This window comes from Branchiostoma belcheri, unplaced genomic scaffold (assembly GCF_001625305.1).
Source record: "Branchiostoma belcheri isolate BF01 breed outbred unplaced genomic scaffold, Haploidv18h27 scaffold29, whole genome shotgun sequence".
In the NCBI taxonomy this organism is placed as follows: Eukaryota; Metazoa; Chordata; class Leptocardii; order Amphioxiformes; family Branchiostomatidae; genus Branchiostoma; species Branchiostoma belcheri.
The window spans coordinates 1,016,901-1,036,137 of NW_017803898.1; the positions used below are offsets into that span (position 1 = coordinate 1,016,901).

At 39.5% G+C, this 19,237-nt stretch overlaps 2 protein-coding genes across 2 annotated transcripts; both read right to left on the bottom strand.

Moving 5' to 3' along the window:
• Positions 1-1,144: 1,144 nt before the first annotated feature.
• Positions 1,145-3,966, bottom strand: LOC109473026 (monocarboxylate transporter 13-like). The gene is made up of 4 exons (XM_019772919.1): positions 3,750-3,966; positions 3,225-3,368; positions 2,088-2,879; positions 1,145-1,637 (listed from the first exon to the last, which is right to left on the bottom strand). The coding sequence occupies exons 1-4, from the start codon at positions 3,964-3,966 to the stop codon at positions 1,381-1,383; spliced, it is 1,410 nt and encodes a 469-aa protein (XP_019628478.1). The 3' UTR covers positions 1,145-1,380.
• A 3,473-nt stretch (positions 3,967-7,439) lies between these two features.
• Positions 7,440-19,061, bottom strand: LOC109472906 (flocculation protein FLO11-like). The gene is made up of 19 exons (XM_019772771.1): positions 18,923-19,061; positions 17,822-18,310; positions 17,448-17,617; positions 16,975-17,095; positions 16,778-16,843; positions 16,387-16,503; positions 15,544-15,630; positions 15,240-15,311; positions 14,641-14,721; positions 14,347-14,436; positions 13,819-13,911; positions 13,336-13,419; positions 11,586-11,648; positions 10,966-11,169; positions 10,729-10,794; positions 9,898-9,927; positions 8,688-8,870; positions 8,038-8,115; positions 7,440-7,547 (listed from the first exon to the last, which is right to left on the bottom strand). Exons 2-19 carry the CDS (start codon positions 18,297-18,299, stop codon positions 7,492-7,494), a joined length of 2,139 nt encoding a protein of 712 aa, XP_019628330.1. The 5' UTR covers positions 18,300-18,310; positions 18,923-19,061; the 3' UTR covers positions 7,440-7,491.
• Positions 19,062-19,237: the final 176 nt, after the last annotated feature.

Consider the following 19,237-nt stretch of genomic DNA (forward strand, 5'->3'; position numbering starts at 1 on the left):
TATTACACCAACAGTAAATACATCACGATATATTCCGACAAAGTAGCGGACGGCTAGTCTCCAAGCAGATGCTAGGGTGGCAAAAGACAATATCCATTGGTCAGAGAGGGTCCAATACGCCACCCAGTGCCTTTCTGGGTCTTTCTGGTCAATGGATACTGCCTGGCCAATTTGATACTGTCTTATGCCACCCTAGGATCCGCTTGGAGATTAGTGGACGGTCCCCGAATGTCCCGGTCTGGTTTCTGATGAATAAGGTTGTGCTGATGCCCGCAGCTGTCGCGGCACGTGTCGGACGGACGGAGAATGGCGCCTTTTGTCTACAGTAACGCCACATCAACGACAAATGCCGACCGCATAACAGATCGAACAAATAAAAACAAAGTTACAACAAAAACAAGTTCCAAGCCAGCGCTCCATTTTTGAGAATGGTGACCAATAAAGCCTAAGGATAGACGTTTCCCTCTTAGCGTTATAATTTGTCCTATTGAAACTAGCATCATTGGACACGATAGATGAAGAAGAGTAATATAATCATGCAATGATACCTCCATGGTATAATTAAGGCTTTGGCTTATTTTTGGCGGTAGTATTCGGCTATATTTTAGGCATTTTTATTACTTGTTTTTTTAAACTGGTATCTTTTTTTGCGCCGGCGCCTAGCCAAATGGTGGCAAATGGTAATTGACTGACAAATGGATACTGCCTGGCCAATTTGATACTGTCTTTGTAACCACCGAAAAATTTGCTTGGAGATTACGATTTTACTTTTGTGCCCGACGACTTTGCCTCTAGCTCATTTGTCCAATATATTAAAATCAACAACATTGGCCACGATGATAAACAAAGAAGAGCAAGAATTACGCCAGTGTGCCTGCAGGGTATGGAGATATCAAAATACTAGTACGCAGCTGCCCTGTATAAACAGGAATGTTACACTTCTATAGGATGACACCCGAGCACGTCAGTTGTCGCGATTGGTCAAATTGATGTACAGACGCAGAGATATGAATGGTTTACGGCTATTGGTCCCAGGAAAAGTCGTTTTTTATTTCAGATAAACAGTGATAAATACAAATGAAAGGACACAGACTATGTCGTGTTTAGATAGTAGATTGACTGGTTTAGTAGACTGGTTTATCTATTTATTTATTTATTAAATATATGTCATATGTCATTTTGCACGCTGTTGATCGCTTTCAACTGAGATGTCCTGTCATATTCTTTGACATAATACTGCGATCATTTGTTAATTAAGTTGGTAAGGAGGAGGGTCGTGTAAAAGCCCTGAAGGCACAGTAGTTTTCGTTTATGTTATTTTGCATTTATCATATTTGTTTTTAACATGTGTAAATAAATAAATAAACAAACAAACGGAGTTTACACACTGCTTTCGTGCATGATAAAATCGTCGTTAGTACACGTATCATGAGTCCTTTCATCAGTATCTTTTTCGAAGTCACAACTTTCAGTATTTTCGGTGATGCCATGTGTCCGCGGTAGTACGTTTGTGAGTTGAGAAATAGTTCTTGTCCGATGTACTTCTAGTGACGTCAACATCAGGACACAGACCATGACGACACTTCCGGCAACATAGAAGGAGGCGGTGTAATTTCCAGTGACGTCATATAAACGACCTAGAGAGCAAAATAAAAGTTCCGATAAATGCATAGACGAAATCGAATGGCAGAATTGGTTTTGGTAGCCTTTGTATGTACATGTGTGAGTGTGAGTGTGCATGTGTGTGCTTGTGTGTGTGTGTATGTATGCATGTGTGTGTGTGTGTGTGTGTGTGTGTGTGTGTGTGTGTGTGTGTGTGTGTGTGTGTGTGTGTGTGTGTGTGTGTGTGTGTGTGTGTGTGTGTGTGTGTGTGTGTGTATGTGTGTGTGTGTGTTTGTGTGTGCGTGCGTGTGCTTGTGTCGGCTCCCTAGCAACTCCTTATGATACTGCAGCAGAACTTCTGATTTTCATATTTAGTTACCTAAACATGTCATGGTCACGCAGTTTGGATGGCTTCTTGTTAAAAACTGGGCAAATCGAAAAACGTCCAACAGACTTTCAAGGTACAAGATAAAGCCCGTTTTTACCTGCAATAGGCGGTCCGAACAGCATGGCGAATCCCTGTATCCCGTAGGCTATCCCCACGGCGCTAGCCAGCCTGCCCACCCCGCAAAACTCCGCCAGAAACACCGCCGTCTGGCTAGCACAGGACCCGGCAAACAGGCCGACAGCCAGGCAACACGCCACCATGGTAGAGTACGTCCGCGCTTGTGGTAAGAAGAACACAGATAGGGCCAGCCCGAGGGCGCACACGGTGTACCCTCGGAGCCGAGGGAACAGACCCAAGTCCGAGAGCCAGCCGTACGCAATTCTAGACACCCCGTCGCCAATACCGATCACCGAGATGAGAAAAGCGGCCTCCTGCGCTCCAGTTCCGACGTTTCTGGCGTGCGCGACGAGGTGAACGAAGGGGATGAAGTTGCCGAATATCAGCAACATGTTGGAGAGGATAAAAACTACAAAATATGGCTTGCGAAAAAGCGAGAGGTCCAGAAGTCTACATAACGAAAAACATCGCCTTCTTGAGGGCGCCTTCTCGTCATTTGATGTGACTGTCTTCCTGTTTTCAAAGTCTTCTATCAGATATATTGGTCTTAGCAAGGCACCAAAGATGCAGCCTTGCAAAGCGACCCCTGCTACGACAAACAGGGAACCCCGCCAGCCGTAGTGGTCTATGAGTAACTGAAATACTGGAGGGAAGGCGAACGTTCCCACTCCGGCGCCGGACAGACCAAGTCCGTTTGCGAGTGCTCTTCTTTTCTTGAAGTATCGCCCCACCATGGTGATACAGGGGGTATACATGAAGGAGAACCCCAGACCTGAAACATAAAACATGTTGTTCAATATCAATAGTACTATTTCATCAATTACTGTTATAACTAGAAAGGTAACATATGCAAAGCAAATACATACTGTTTACCTTCGCGTATAGTCGGATCTGTTAATTCTTACTCAAACACATTCATATATATTGTCAGACAGGAGTCTAAATCCCAACTGCTATTAAATTGAAACATGATGTAAATCAACACCAGCTACCATGGTGACAGACGTCTGGTTCAGGTCATTGACCTTATTTGTTTGGAGAAGAAGAAGAGGAAGAAGAAGAAAAAGAGCAAAAACAATATGTTTTCCTTCTGTTAAGTTAAACATAAATATTGTACCTGTGATGAACCCAGCCGTCAGGTACATGACAGGTAAACTGGTGACGAACATGCTGGAGAGGAGACCTACAGCTGCCACCAGACCTCCCGCCATCACCACCGCCCTACAGCCGAACACGTTACTCAGGGCGCCCGCAACAACCGCTGGAAAAAATAAGAGAATTTAAAAAAAGAATATTCCAACATGTAATCACAAGACGTGGTGGGAACACACTCAATTTTTTTTTTCAAAATATTAATGCCGCCACCAACACAGGGGACAATACAATACTCATTTTCACCTGAGCGAAGTCCGTGAAATCGTCTAAAGTGCCTTTCCCAAGGGCACACGACCAGTGGCATTTCGGGACTCGAACCCTTGGTTCCGAGTACAAAGCAAAACTAACTATTTATAGATAAATTCGAGGTCTCCTCGCTTTTCACTTAAAAATTTCAGTGATAGTTGAGATAAAAGGAAATATATATTTTTCGTAAAAGCAAAGTGCATTGATAAAGATACATAATATGAAATTTCTACAATCTTACATCCGAACATCGTGAGCGCCGCTTGAATGGAACTGATCCATGCTGTACTTTCAGCGTCTTCTTCAAAAGCCTGCAGCATGTAAGGGAAGAACACTCCGAAGGACTTGAGTGTGCCTGGGACGACAATGTGGGACAGGAAGCTACTAAGAACAACAAGCCAGCCCCAACCGCCGTCCGGGGCCTCTTGTAGGTGCTTGGAAGTCCCCGAAGTAGACATTAGAGTCAAACCCTGGGCTGTAGTATCTGCAAAACTAGAATAAAGGTAACATTTGTAAAGTAAGTGCATAATGTTTACCTTCACATATGGTCTGATGTGTTAATTCTTAACACATTCATACAATGTATATGACGAAACCGGTGTATTCCAGCGATTTTAGAGGCATTTAAATTTTGGTTCGTTTAAGGCCATAATGGCTGACCATATCTAATGATATCTAATGCCTCACCTAGCTTTCACTAGTAAATCATAATGATGATGTTTATTGCAAATTCATGCCCGAGGGCTAATTGCAAGAACATGATAACAACAGTAAACAGTAGAATGATAATAAGTGATGCTAATGCTACTTTATATATACATTTGTAGTTATTGTTGGGTTTGATTTCTTTTCCGTGTGCAGTGGAGTATGAAATGGCCGACGTTTTGCGAGATATATGAATTGGGAGGTGTTAATAGAAATGCAGTTTTTTGTAGGCTGGGAAGGTGAATAAAGCTGGGGAACATTTTGGTGGCCATTTCAAATAACTGATCTCTTTCGGTGCTATAATGAGAGCAATGACAAATAAAGTGCATTTCATCCTCCACTGCGTTTCCTGTACAATATTTACATATTCTGTCGTTAACAGGTAATTGTTTGTATCTACCCTTTTCTATTTCTAATGTATGAGCGCTGACTCTAAGCTTACATATGGCTGATCTAAAAGCGAAGAGGCTTCGAGTCTTGCTGTTAACCAAAGGGGGTCAAAGTCCAACTACTGCTAAGGGGAGGGTATCCAGTTACCAAGTACGGATCAGTCTTCTATCAGGCTTTTATGATATATAATTATAAATTACTAGTAAAACCTAAGATATGGTCAGCCATAATGACCCAGCCGTCTCCCGAAGCCTGGTAGAGGCTACGTGTCAGTAATGCTGGGGTCACATGCAATTCCCATACGGGGCCCGGCCGGGCAGCTTTTGGGAACGAAAACTACTATACAGAAGACAAAAAAAACATCGAAAAGTTCTTTATAACAATCATGGGCTCTATTTCTCTATATTCTTGATAAGAATAGTTAATTTTTCGTTCGTACAAACAGCCCGGCCGGGCCCCAGTTTGGAAATGTGACCTAAGCATAACACCAGTGGTGGTGTGGACGTGAACTCTCTATAAATAGTTCCAGTTGACTGTCAACCTTTTCTAACGGTCGCAGAGTTCAAATCGTGTGCGTGAGTGCACTTGAACTCTGTAATCGAACACTGTAACTTAACACGTAGTCGAGAAGTTCAACCGTCGGTCTAGGAGTGTACATGTAATTTCTTTGATTAAACTTACAATTACAAATTATAGGTATTAAATACACAGTGTTAAATAGTAGTCCTTAGCAACGAATGCAGTGGAATTGAACAGTAACATCGAACCAGTAGTTGGTACATTTTCATGGGGTAATTCGATGGCATTCCTCATAAGAATTGCTCGAAAGAAAAAAGGCGGAAACCGTAACGTTAGTCGTACTCACCCTCTATATATCCCCACCCTATTGCATCTAGACCGGCTCGTAGACGGCTTATATGATATAGTACGTGGCGTCTTTCTGTGTATTACTTTGCAGCGGCCGCCATTTTGTCTGGCAACTTTGCTCAAAAGGTTCACTTAAAGGTCAACGTACTATGTCAATGACCTTCCGGCGTCTCAGTTTTAAGGGAACACAATGAAGGAACCTTAATCTTACTCTCCAAGCAGAGGTTCGGGGTTATTTTTATCGGGGTTTCTTTTTTGCACTGGGTTGGGTGAAAAAACGCCTAAAAGCACGCTCAAAATAACCCCAAACCCAAACCTCTGCTTGGAGAAAACCTTAATCTTGATTTTACCCAGTACGGTGCTAGCCACTGGGCGGCAAACTGTGTCTCTCTATTTGGCCAATTTTCTAGCCGCCTCCCGAACCTGGTCGAGGCTAGTGACTGGCCGGCTGACTGGATAACCATCCTGCTAGAAAATTGGGGTTAGACGGGGCCAAGTGTAGCGGTAATCGCATTATGTACGCGGATGGACAATTTAATTATTGATTAGAAAGGCAACATTTGCAAAGATTATGTTTACCTTCACATGGCCCACCTTAACAAACTAGTGCTTTGTTCGTTATTCATTCTAACTCAAACACACACACACACACACACACACATATATATATTTATATTTGTAATTAAAATATTGACTAGGAAATTGACTACAAAAAAAATTTACTGTCCCGATGCTATTAATGCTGTTCGGTTTATACTACAAAGCTATACATCGTTCTAGATACGGGATGGGCCATTAATACCACAGGAGCGGGTACCTGTTCAGCAAGTGAAGGTACAGGTTAGGGGCCGATCATTAATACTTCTGTAATGGTGTCCCTTGTGTGGCGGCAAAGAGTTATACATGTACGAAAAGTGGATGGATAATTAACGTAAGAGCAGCACTGGTCCATGTGTAGCGACAAATTGGCAAATGGCTAAGCTTTGGGGACAGACCATTTTATCCAATGCACTTCCAGCGCCCAGAACTGAAAATATTCTGAATAGGAAAATCTGTATCTGTTGGGTAGACGAATATCAAATTCAAGATTGCTGCTCAATAAGGCGTGTCCCTATGTAAGCAATTAAAACACAAGGATTGATGCTGGCACACTTGCAAATCTACCCCGGTTAGGCACTTTCGAACTGTACAGAAACCAGATTACAATGATTCAACCTGGTATACATGTATTTGAAAACCTACGCAAACTACACACGTTACAAGTAGTCAAAGTACATGTATACAAGTTAAGAGTTACAAAGAAGAATATTCTGTTCAGTATATGAACAGAACATAGCCTTAGGCGAATTTTCATAGCTGGCTCTAACATTTATCTCAAATGATATCATTTGACCAGTCTTACATACTAGGTTCTTAAACTATAAACATCTATGTTACAACAGAAAATCATACAATTACAAGCCTTCCAAAATAAGACTGACTGATTGGAGATGGTTTTAAGAAATTCCATGTACAATTTTTCAAGCTACATTGTAAGATGAAGACCTGAAGCTTAAACTTCTAGAAATCTTTCATTCTTTGTTCAAAGTATTCTTTGACATTAAAATGACTTATATGAATTATTAAATTCATGTATACAAAATGTATGTAAAAGCTCATGACAAAATAAAAATCATCCTCATGGTAGCATTAAAATGTTCCACACTTGTATAATGTGGTATTCTCAGACTTGTATGTACATCAAGTTACATACAGTAACTATCCTATCTATAGTGGTCAGGAAAATATAGTTTCTTTTTTACTTGTTAATTAAAGCTTCAAGTAACATTGACCATATTTAACTTCCAAAAACTTTATACAAATATATCCTTATTTTCATTTTACAGAATCATTGATTTTCTCTTTTATAAAAGAGTGTTGATAAAACACCAGCTGAAATAACAGAAGCCTCTAGATGCAGTACATGATGCAGGGCAGAAGAGACAGCGCCTTAATTCTCACTCCTCACACACTTAAGACACTTAAGTAGCTGCTAGTGGAGCTTGAGAAGTCTTGCCTTTCTTCTTCTGTGTCTTTTCTGCACAGAGAGAGGACAATATATTCACTGACAGAGTCTGTTGATAACAAATCTAATACAAATTCAATTACTGGTTTACTGTGCACTGGAGCTAGTTACTAGCCTCCGTAGCAGGCTTATAGAACTGGGGTTTTGGTGGTCTTCAGCTGTTTTCTGATTAGCCCAGTTCTAACGGGGATAATTCAACCAGGCCGGCTATGTTGTCTATACACAATCAGAAAATAGCACATAAAAGATCCCAAAGACCCTGAAGACCCCCCAAACCCCCAGTTTTTGGCATGCTATGGAGGCTAGGAGTTACATGGTTCACTGTACACTTGGAAGCTAGACCATGTAGCAACTAGTGAATGGTAAACCAGTTTTTGTAGCCCTGATGAAGGTGACAGATGGTCACAGAAATGTTGGTTCATGTAAAATGAATGGTTATGAATAAAAGAACTTTAATATTCAATCATTCAACAACCTGATGAAATTATTTACAGACACTCACCAGACTTCTTTTCCTCCACCTTGTCACTAGGTGGGCTTGGTAAGGAACTGACCAGCTTTTCTTCTTCTTGAAGTTTCTCTGTAGGAAGCAAAATAAAGAATTTTTCAGTTCAGTTCATCCTCTAAGGTTACACTGTGTAGTGTCTCCACATGAACATAAAAATACATATATTAACAGCTTTTATCTAAAAATAGCTACAAATGTGACATACTTTAGACTGGCAGGGCATAATTTGAAGTGGTAAAAAAGCGATGAATGGCATGGTTTTAGTAGTCTTATTTTGGTAATGATCAAACATAACTATAAGCAATTTAAAAGAACAATGAATGTTCCAAGATACATACATATACACGTCCACTCACTCAAACATTTACACACACACACACACACACGCACATACATACACATACACACACACACACGCACACACACATGTATACACATACAAAAATTGTATAAATCATGTACATATACATACACACACACACACATACAAAAATTTTATAAATCATGTACATATACATACACACACACACACACAAACACACACACACACATACACATACAAAAATTGTATAAATCATGTACATATACATGCAAACATACACACACATTAAGTGATTACTATTTTAACAGAACATACAATGTACCTTTGGCAGCTTTATCAGTAGTTGATTTGGCAGGTACAGCTGGCTTGGTTCTCCCACTAGCTGCAGCAGTGGTGGCCTTCCCACTGTCAAAACTGGTGCTCCTGGTCATCATCAATGACTCACTACTTGTACCTCCAGCAGAAGGTGTACTGGTGGACCTCTGAACTGAACTTTTGTCAGAACCTTAAAGAAGAAGAAAAAAAACAAAACTGGTTAATGATTCGATGGCATCTGAGTGTTATTAATTGTGTGTGTGTGTGTGTGTGTGTGTGTGTGTGTGTGTGTCGTCGTGTGTGTGTGTGTGTGTGTGTGTGTGTCTGTCAACACGATAACTTGAAAAGGCCTTGATGGATTGTCTTGATACTTGGTAGGTGGGTAGGTCTTGATGAGACCTCAAAATGATTAGATTTTGGACCCCCTAGCGGCTTGTTATGGTACTGCAGCTGAACTTCCGGTTTTGATATCTCATGATCTAGACATGCTATGGTGATGAAATTTGGACGGTAGGTAGATCTTGTGCTGGGGAAGAAGTGATGTGAGTTTAGGCCCCCTAGCGGCTTGCTCTGGAACTGCAGCGATATATTCTTGAAAATATTCAAAAGGGGATAACTCAAGAACCGGTTGACGGATCATCGTGATTTTTGGTATGTAGGTAGCTTACGTGATCCTTCATATAATTATGTGACAATTATGCAAATATGGATATAATTTGCATAATTTATGGGGAAATTCTATAAATCAGCTGCATTCCATGATAGGACAATTAAAGCTTGTGACATTGGTAATTGACAACGAGAGAAACACAGGAAGATATTGATTATGTTAATAATGACTTAATTTGCATAATTAATGAGAAAATTTTATAATTATGTAATGATAACTGCCTGGAATTTCATACTTGTGGTATTTGAAAGTTAAATTGAGGTGAACATCATTAAACATAATTTATTCAAATCAGGACCTCATTTGCATAATTTATTAGGAAATGCTAGAATGCATTGTTTGTTAATATAAGACTGTTTTTTTGGTTGAGATTATGATAAAATGATATAATTCATGAAAATTAGGTTCCTATTTCTTAAATCAGGGGGGAATAATCTAATCTATAATTTGTCAGTCATAAAGATTAACATCATTTGGCGAAGGTATGAGATCGGGGAACTCTAGTATTTTCATAAAAACAATTACAGTGTTACGATAAACCACTTACGTTTTTGAGGGGTCAATCTCTTTTTGATGCCTGAAACACAGGATTCCCCAAACAGAGTAATTTTTAGTCACTTGTGACGCAGTTACATACAAAACAAGTGCTTTTGAAAAAGCTGCCATTTCGGCCCAGTTTGCCGTTTAAACGCAGCGCTGCTATTTTTTTGCGTGAGAAATACCTCTGAATATATCCCGGATATGTCCGGGACCCAAAGCTTAAACAAATAACGTAACTGTGATCTGGAAGGTCAACACTACAATGAAAAGAATAGGAGCATGGAAGCGTGCAAAGTGACATCAACAGTGCCATCTAGCTACATTTAGCAGAATAGCATGTCTCAAAGAAAGCATGATCCGTCCACTGTCGTGACTGTTGCACAGTTGCAACCATGCAAGGTTTGTAATCATCTGATTAAAAACACCATATCTTTTCAGATAGGCTTTTCTAATCAAACATTCCATTTTCCAAGTCATAGACATGTGTTTGTTCTTACGTCGGTGAAGGTTAGACATCCAGGTAAAAAAGCAGTTACTCAAGCAACTGGATATGATTTTGGAAACGTCAGACGTTTCAGCTAGTATCCACTAGCTTTCGTCAGTGACTGAGAGACCAGAGGGGAAATGCAGGTTTATAAGCACAACCTATTGATGGTATGCAAATAAAGTGAAGACAAATTTTTGGAAGTCAAAAATGGAACAAAAGTCAGATGTGTTTGTTCTCATTATCATTGAACCAACTGGAGAGTCTTCTCAAGACCAATAAAAACTTTGACTTCAAAATAGTAGGACTAAGAAGTACAACAGTTGCTGTAGTGACAGTGTAGCATTAGAATACCTGAAGCTGTCTCACGGAAGCTGCGAAAACTAAACCGCGACAACAAACTCTTCTTCTTTGCTGTATCTGTAACAAATATATTTAATATCATTAGCAAGAAGAAAGAAAAAAGGAATTTAAACTTGAACACGTTGAAACAACTTGACGGCTAACGATCCCCCTATCTTCTAACACATTAAAGTCATTAAAGTCACTTAAGTCATTAAAGTTGTACATTTTAAGAATACTGTAACTCACCACTCTGGCTTGCCTCCACTGTTGAGGGACTTTCCAAGTTCAACCTCTCTACCTCTTCTGACACTGCCTGTACATCAGTGTCAGTAGTGACAGGGGCTTGAACTCCATCTACGGGAGAAGCCTGTTCTTGCAGACCATCAGATACTACTTCTTCCTCATTATTAGAAGGCACTGGGGGCTTCTCAGCTGTGTTACCTTCAACTCCTAAAACAGAGATAAAAAAATAAATTGTTTAGTGAATACAAACCTAGGAAACAGTACAAATTGAACCCAAGAAAGCACAACTTGAAGTGAAATGCCATAAGAAACAAACTAAAGCATATTGCAAAAGCCAAAAAAAGCCCCTTCGTACATGAAGCCCATGTAAGAAGACTAAAAATCAGATGAGATTTGCCAACAAATGAAGGTGTAACAGCAAGTATTATATTAGGTGGCACTAAATACCCAATGGGCCCTGGACCTTCAGCCTAAACGGTTAGTGCGCTGGTTGTGAGCTAACACGCCAGACGAGCGGTGCAGGTTCGATACCTGTGGTCAGAGTCAACCTTCGAGTTACTCCTTTCTCTTGTATTACAATGGAAAGAAAGCTAGGCTGAGGCAAAAACCTGATCTGATTATACCTGTAGCAGAGTCAACTTCTCTTGAATCTGGGGGTGTGTCAAGTTCTTGTAGGGCGGCAGCACCTACATGTACAATAAAAGTAAAAACAACCAGTTTGAATTTTCCTGAAGGCACAATAAACAAATTAGATTATGTTATGCAGTCATATCCCTTAAATTTAAACCCTCTCTCAATTCATATGATATTAAAAATGAGGACACAAGTTGGTTTCTGTGAATTAGCATATACATTTTGAAATGAGAAATTAACACCTTATCTTTTGAACAGTAAAAGTGATTTAAGTAATCTTCAAAGCTTTTTTGAGGCAAACAATGACAAAACAAGAGAGTTATTACTGTAGCTGCTGAACAGCAGAAGACAAGTCAACTGACAGTGAGTAATATAAAAAGGCCTTCAACATTATAATTCAATGCCATGCAAAACATTCTACAAGCTAAGTAAACACACCTACATGACTAGTAGTCCTAAATAATCACATTCAAGATTTTTTCTTTAAATTCTATGCTATTTGGACTATATTTGCCACGGCATGAATATCCATACTGAAGATGATAATTAAATGTTTCAGCAATTGTTCAATTGGATGCTGCTTCTAAATAATTCAGCACCACAAAAATCTTACTAGTTTTTCAATACATGTAATTTATAAGACCATACAAACTTGATTTCTGGATGATATCTGCATTAGCATGGATTTTCTTGGGTTAACACCTTCCCTTAGGAACTAATTGCTCCTATTGTTTCCATTTGTAACAACTTTTAAACGTATTTTTGTTATTCTATCACAGGTCAATGTCCATCTACATGTAATTGGCCAAATGATGACCAGTAAGTACCTTATATGTTGAATTAGGTACTCTGGACCTCAAAATAAGGCTTATTTGTAAACTTAAGAAATCCCAGGTTTTTGACACCTCAGTGCTGTGCACCTTCACATTTTGTAAGCTTTGATTCAATGTCTTCAGACGTCTTCCATGAAATCAAATCTGTGTGGCAATAATGACCACACTAAGCATTCACTCAGTGTCAATTTTTCTTACAGTCTTGTTCAAACTGCTGCAAGCCAGCAGGTCCGTCGCTGCTCCGATCATTGCTCGTGTCAGCGCCAGGACCCATTTGGCTGTTGGCTGACAGTTCTTCCATATCCAGGGTGCCCTCTTCCCCTTCTTCCTCTTCCAGATTCAGAAAGTCTTCCCCCACACCTGATTGCGAAGCTTGTATGGCGTTTCTGTCCCCGACTTGAACCATGTTGCTGTTCGTGATATAGATGTTCCGGATGGTGTAGTGGTTCACTATGACGTTCTGCGTCCCTAAGTATCAAGTTTCGGGGTTTGAGAAATTGTTTTTCAGGCATGGTTGTAGTCTGGAGAACCTTGGAAGAGACTTTACTATCTGCAGTGGTTGTCTGTTGACTTCTCTTGCAAAGTTGTAGTCTCAAACAATGTGTGGTTCTCCATGCAAGAAAGCCATACACTTTACTGAAGTAGCCACAGAAACCTGTACTTAATGCTGCTGGCATCTACCAACATGCCATATGTAATACTATATGTAACAAAGGCATCTACCCAAAAGTTCTTCCCTGTCAATTTCAGACTACATGTACATGTAAGGCTGGTGATGTCTGCAGAATTTAAACATATAGCATTTAAACTGTCACCATGCATTTTGCCCCCTTATCAAAAAGATGAAAATGCACAGAAAAACATACTACTAAGTATAAAAAGTCTGACAGGTAGTATTTAAACTAACCAAGAAGCTGACTGCCTTCTGCACCTGGTCCAGCTGATGACTTCTCTTCCCTGGTGTCTGGAGGTGTGGCTGCATTGTTACCAACTGTCACATCAACAAGGCAAATAGTTTATATCATAATATATGACATTGTACAGGTATATCTAATTTACTTAACTTCAGAAATTTGCTACTGTATCAGAATTTTTGCACTTAACTTTTCTGAGAATCAGTGATTTGTAAATATCCAATTGTGCTTGATTCTCATCTCTTTAGGTGTCAAAACACCACCAAAACCAAAACATTCGTGAAAACTACTTGATGTAAAGTAAACTAAGAACATTATATACTAGGACCTCTATACAATGTCCTTGATTGAACTTATCCTACTCACAGACTATGACATTTGTAATAGTAACAGTAACATCTATAAAGGTTTAGGACATTAGTAAATTAAACAAATGAAACATAACAGCAGTTATGATGTAATTGTTTTAAACTGACCAGATTCTGGGGAGAGTTGGCCATGGGCTCCTTCTATCTCATCTGCCTGGTTTTCTTCTTCAATGGGAGCTTCAGTTTCTCTGTTCACAGCTTCTACAACAAGATACAGAAGCTTTACTGCAGTACCATGGAAACCAGCTAGGGAAACTATGATAATACTTGTACTTATTATATGACATTTATAAGGTTGGGAATGTCTGCAGATATGAATAGCAATTTGAAACCAGATGACAGGACAACATCTATAGTAAATGTCAATCAGGGTGCATTTTGTCCCCTTATTAAATGTAAAATACCTTTTATAAGAAGAAAGATTATCATGAAAGTTCATGTATGTTGGTAGTAATCAAAGTAAAAAGTTGAACTTTATTCCAACACACAGTTTTACAGAGATCAAATTGTGAAGTGATTGGTCATTAATTATCCTGATGAAGGTGACAGTGGTTGCTGAAAATTTGATCTCTCTGTAAACTGTGTGTTGGAATAAAGTTCAACTTTGTACTAAGAAGAAAGATTGTTTAAACTGACCAGGTCCTGTTGTATCCCTGGCACCCTCAGTTTCCCCTGCCTGCCTCTCTCCCTCAGTGTTGGGAGCTTCAGTGGCACTGATAACAGGGTCTACAAAAAGATACAGAAGCCAGCAGGAGCTTTTACTACAGTACCGCTAGGAAACCCATAATTACATGTAAACTTGTACATAATTTTGCTGACATCTACCCACATACCATGTACATGTAATAAAGATCTACTCACGTCTTCTTTAGTTTCTATTTCAGTGTAACTAAAGTAACATTTATGATAACAATATTGTTTTAAGCTGACCAGATTCAGGATCTCCTTCTGTCCCATCTGCCTGCCTTTCTTCTTCTGTGATGGGAGCTTCAGTTTCACTGGTAACAGGGTCTACAAAAAGATACAGAAGCCGGGATCAGTTTTACTGGTGCAGTACTATAGAAGCCCGCTAGGATATCCAACTTGTACAAGTACATAATCTTGCTGACGTGTACCCACATATACCATATATAATGAACATCTACACAAAATTTCAGTTTCATTGGTAATAGGGTCTACAAAAAGATACAGAAACCGGGATCAGTTTTACTGGTGCAGTACCATAGAAGCCCGCTAGGATATCCAACTTGTAGAAGTACATAATCTTGCTGACGTGTATCCACATTTACCATATATAATGAACATCTACCCAAAATTTCAGTTTCATTGGTAATAGGGTCTACAAAATGCACAGAAGCCAGAAGCTTCAGTACTATAGAACTTCGATAGGGGATTAATAATACTTATAGCAAACAAAATGCCAGGACATCATTTAAATTTCCATTAAGGGGTATTTTGCCCCCTTATCGAATAAGAATTATGCTAAAAATATATTATGATGATAAATTAAAGATAATGTTTTAACTGACCAGGTCCTTCTGTTTCATCTGCCTGTCTTTCTCCATTAGTGATGGGAGCTTCAGTTTCACTAGTCACAGCTTCTAAAAAAACAATACAGAAGCCAGAAGTTTTATATATTACTGCTGCAGTACTATAGAAGACCGCTAGAAGAACTATAATACTAGCACTTAATTGATGTAAGGCTGGGGGTGTCTGGAGCAAACCAGGTGACATGACAACATCTATGTTTACTTCACGGTGTGTTTTACTCCCTTATAAAATAAAAAATTATAGCATTCATGATAATAATATTACTTAGTAGTTAAAACTGACCAGATTCTGGAGGAGGTCTGTCTGCTTCTGTTTCTTCTGCCTGGCTTTCTTCTGTGCTGGGAGCTTCAGTTTCACTGGTTACAGCATCTACATAAATAAAATCATAGTAATATGGGGGCCTCACTTCCGGTTAGACCAGCAGGAATTGGAGAAGGTACAAAGAAGGGCCACCAAACTCCCTCTGAATCTTAGGGATCTACCCTACCAGGAGAGACTGAAGACTTTAGGTCTTCCCTCCCTACAGTATAGGAGGCGCAGAGGAGACATGATTCAGGTATTCAAACTAGCAAGAGGGCTGGAGGGAATCCAACTCGAATCCTTCTTCAAGAAGCGAACAGAAGGATCAACAAGAGGGCACAGTTGCAAACTGGAGGTCCCTTTGGCCAAGGGAAGAGTTAGACGACAGTCATTTAGCGTCCGGGTCGTTAGGGATTGGAACAGTCTACCACAGGCCGTAATTGACTCAGAGTCAGTAAATGAGTTCAAGACGAACCTAGACAAATACTGGGAGAGCATAAAGTATAACACTGAATGAAGTCAAGATCGGGATCACCACAGGATTACCTCTCATCCCGAAGACGGTATCAAGGTAATATACAGAAGTTCTGCTGCAGTACCATAGAAAGCCACTGGGAGACCCAAAATCGAATTTGTACTTAATGTTGCTGACATCTACCAAATGTCACGAAAATCTATCTACAATTTCTTGTGTTATACTGTCTCCAAATAAAATGCAAAACAAATGGCACCAAAAACATAACTCTGTTTGCAAAGTTTTAAAAGGACAAGATGGACATAACCAATTATCCTCTCTCTTTAATAATCATGATTGTTTGTACTGACCTGCCTCAGGAGAAAAATTTGCTGAACCATGTAGTTGGGCCTCTTCGGTGTTAGTTACCAAATTTTCTTTGTAAGTCTGGAAACGTTCAGCAGTTTCATCCATACTTCCTTGGACTTCTATAAAAACAGATTAAAAGGATTACATGTTGATCGATCAATCGATCAATCGATCAATCAATCAATCAATCAATCAATCAATCAATCAATCAATCAATCAATCAATCAATCAATCAATCATCCACTACATCCACTACATGTTTCTACTGGCAGAGATCCCAATCAGAGTTCCCGATCAGATTGAAGTGTTTCTACCCTGACATGATATATATACATTAAATTTTTTTAAAAGTATGCAATCATACAATCTATATACTATGTGTTCAAAACTCACCAGAAGTGGTAGTTTGCCGCTGAATGGGAGCCCTGGACCGAGGTTCCTCTGTGATATTTATCCTCACTGTAAGAAACAACATTTAATGTTAAGAGACAAATAGTATAGGTCTTAAGTTAAATGTACACAGTAATTGTAAAAGAACAATACTTCCATCCCTGTAAGTACAAATATGTTTTTTAAACTAAATCCCTTACCCATACTCTGTGGAGGTAGGTCAGCGACTTGGTAAGGCGTAGAGGACGACCCTTCAAGGACACGCTCTAACATAGCAGCAGTCGCCTCTGGTCCATGATGCAATCTCCAACACTCCATGGTCTGGAAAGGATGAGTCAGGCATTTTTTTTCAACCTTTATTTATCCTTGAAAATGTACAGTATGCCACTTTTCAAGAGTTTAAGGGTAGGTAGGTTAGGGGTCTTTTACAAAAGCTGGCTGCCCGGGTTTGGCGCAGGTTTATTTCCCTGTGTCCCAGGAGTCAGTGGTTTTTCTATTTCTACTTGCTTCTACTAGTATTTCACCATCATACGACTAAATTACTACACTGTACTACTTTAAAAAGCAAATGCAAACACTGATCAGAATAAAACTCCTTGATTATGCTAGAGTATGTATTTAGAGATTTCCAACTTAAAGAAGCATATATAACAGTCGGATATGATAAATATACCTCTATCAGCATAGCCTTGTGTCCTCCATACTCTTGTTTGATGTCCTCCAGGACTTCTTCTGGTATCTCCAGTCCAGTTGCCACCTCAATAACGTCTGTTTCTGTGTATCTGCTCCTTCCCATAGCATCAACCCTCTGTCTGATCTGCCTTTGTGTGATGGTGGTTTGGGCTAGTAGAAGTTAACATTACGATTATCACATGATTTAAATATCGTTGCGGCCAAAATATGTCTTTCATTGAGCAATCTGCAGTTGATTTAGAACCTAAAAAAAAAATTTTTTTTTGCAAATCAGAAAAAAACAGGGCGAATACGAGAAACAAAAAATTACTAGTAAATTGGCGTGGCCTTAAGTAGATTAAAAAAGAATGGTACCTGGCAGTTTGCTGAGATTTCTGTACAGGTGTCTGTTGAACCCTTTTTTCTCTGGACACAGGATACTGAAGTCACTCAGGAGGAACGGTTTCTGGAAATACTCGTCTCCAATCCCAAACACGACTGGAATGAGCCTCCTCTTCAGCTTTATATCGTGACTTTCCAAAATTCCGGCCAAGAACGTTAACATCTTATACTCCACGCCATCTTCTCTGTTAGTGTTCATCCTTTCCAGTACATCTGGAGAGAGGAAGACTATCGCATGGCGGCTATCAAGGAAGGACTGTTTGAATCTTTTCATCTGTTCCCCTTGTCCGTCTCTATGTGGGTCACAGATGGAAAACCCCCATCTACTGTGCTCCAGTTTGTCTCGTAACTTTTGTATCTCCGTCTTTTTTGGGTCGAATTCGTCGTAGTAGACTGCAGCATCGTACATGAAACTACAGTGTGGTGTGGTTGGGCCGTTTTCTGTCATCATGGTTCACATTTCTGAAATTAAAATTGGAAACAGAAGGTTACTAGTAAAGAGGTAAATAATAGCATGAGATATCAAAGTTTGTCATTTGTAAATTTGTTGTTACAGTAAAATTTGGCTAGCCAGCCACCTCTAGCTATAATAGTAGCTATCATAGTATATTTAACCACAGTCAAATTTTACATTTTTGTCATCTAGTTAAGAAATTCAACTAGTAAGTAAACAACTGTCTTTAATACCCAACCAGCAAATACTTTTATGACACTTGTTAGATTATAAGACATTTAGAAATTTTGGCATTTTGACTCTAATTTACTCGTTACAGAACAAACTATTACATGTAGTACATGACTAAACTTTACAGAACACATAACGTTAACATTTATCACATTAACAGCTAAGGAAAGGCGTTAGAAATGTCATCTTACCGGCCCTTCACTGCGTCAAGCTCCTTAAGTTGCCATAAACTTCTTTTCCAAAGGGTACAACTTTTTCACTCTTCACCTGCTTAGTGTACATGTATGACTCATCATATGCGCGCTTGCTAGGGGAAAATCCAGCTAAAAATAGAATCACGTCCCAGGACAATTCTCGCGCTACAAAAGAGTCTATAACTGAAAACTAACCTTGCAACACTTCGAGTGAACGTCCAGACACATGTCCGTCTATATAGGGATTCTCTGGGGTTCTGGAAATCGGAGAAACGAGGAATTTTTTTACCTAAAAAACGTCAACGAACAAACCCGGAAGTTTCTTCAGTTTCACTTTTGCCTAGAGAATCATGGGAAAAGTGGGCGATTTCATTTTAATGCAGGGGGTTCATTTTCCCAAAACGTCACCACGTCGAATATTATATTAAAACCTTCCAGACTTTCTACGAACAAACAAGCGCTTTGTAAATTGTAATGTCGGCAAAATTATTTATGATCTTTAAAAGTTAT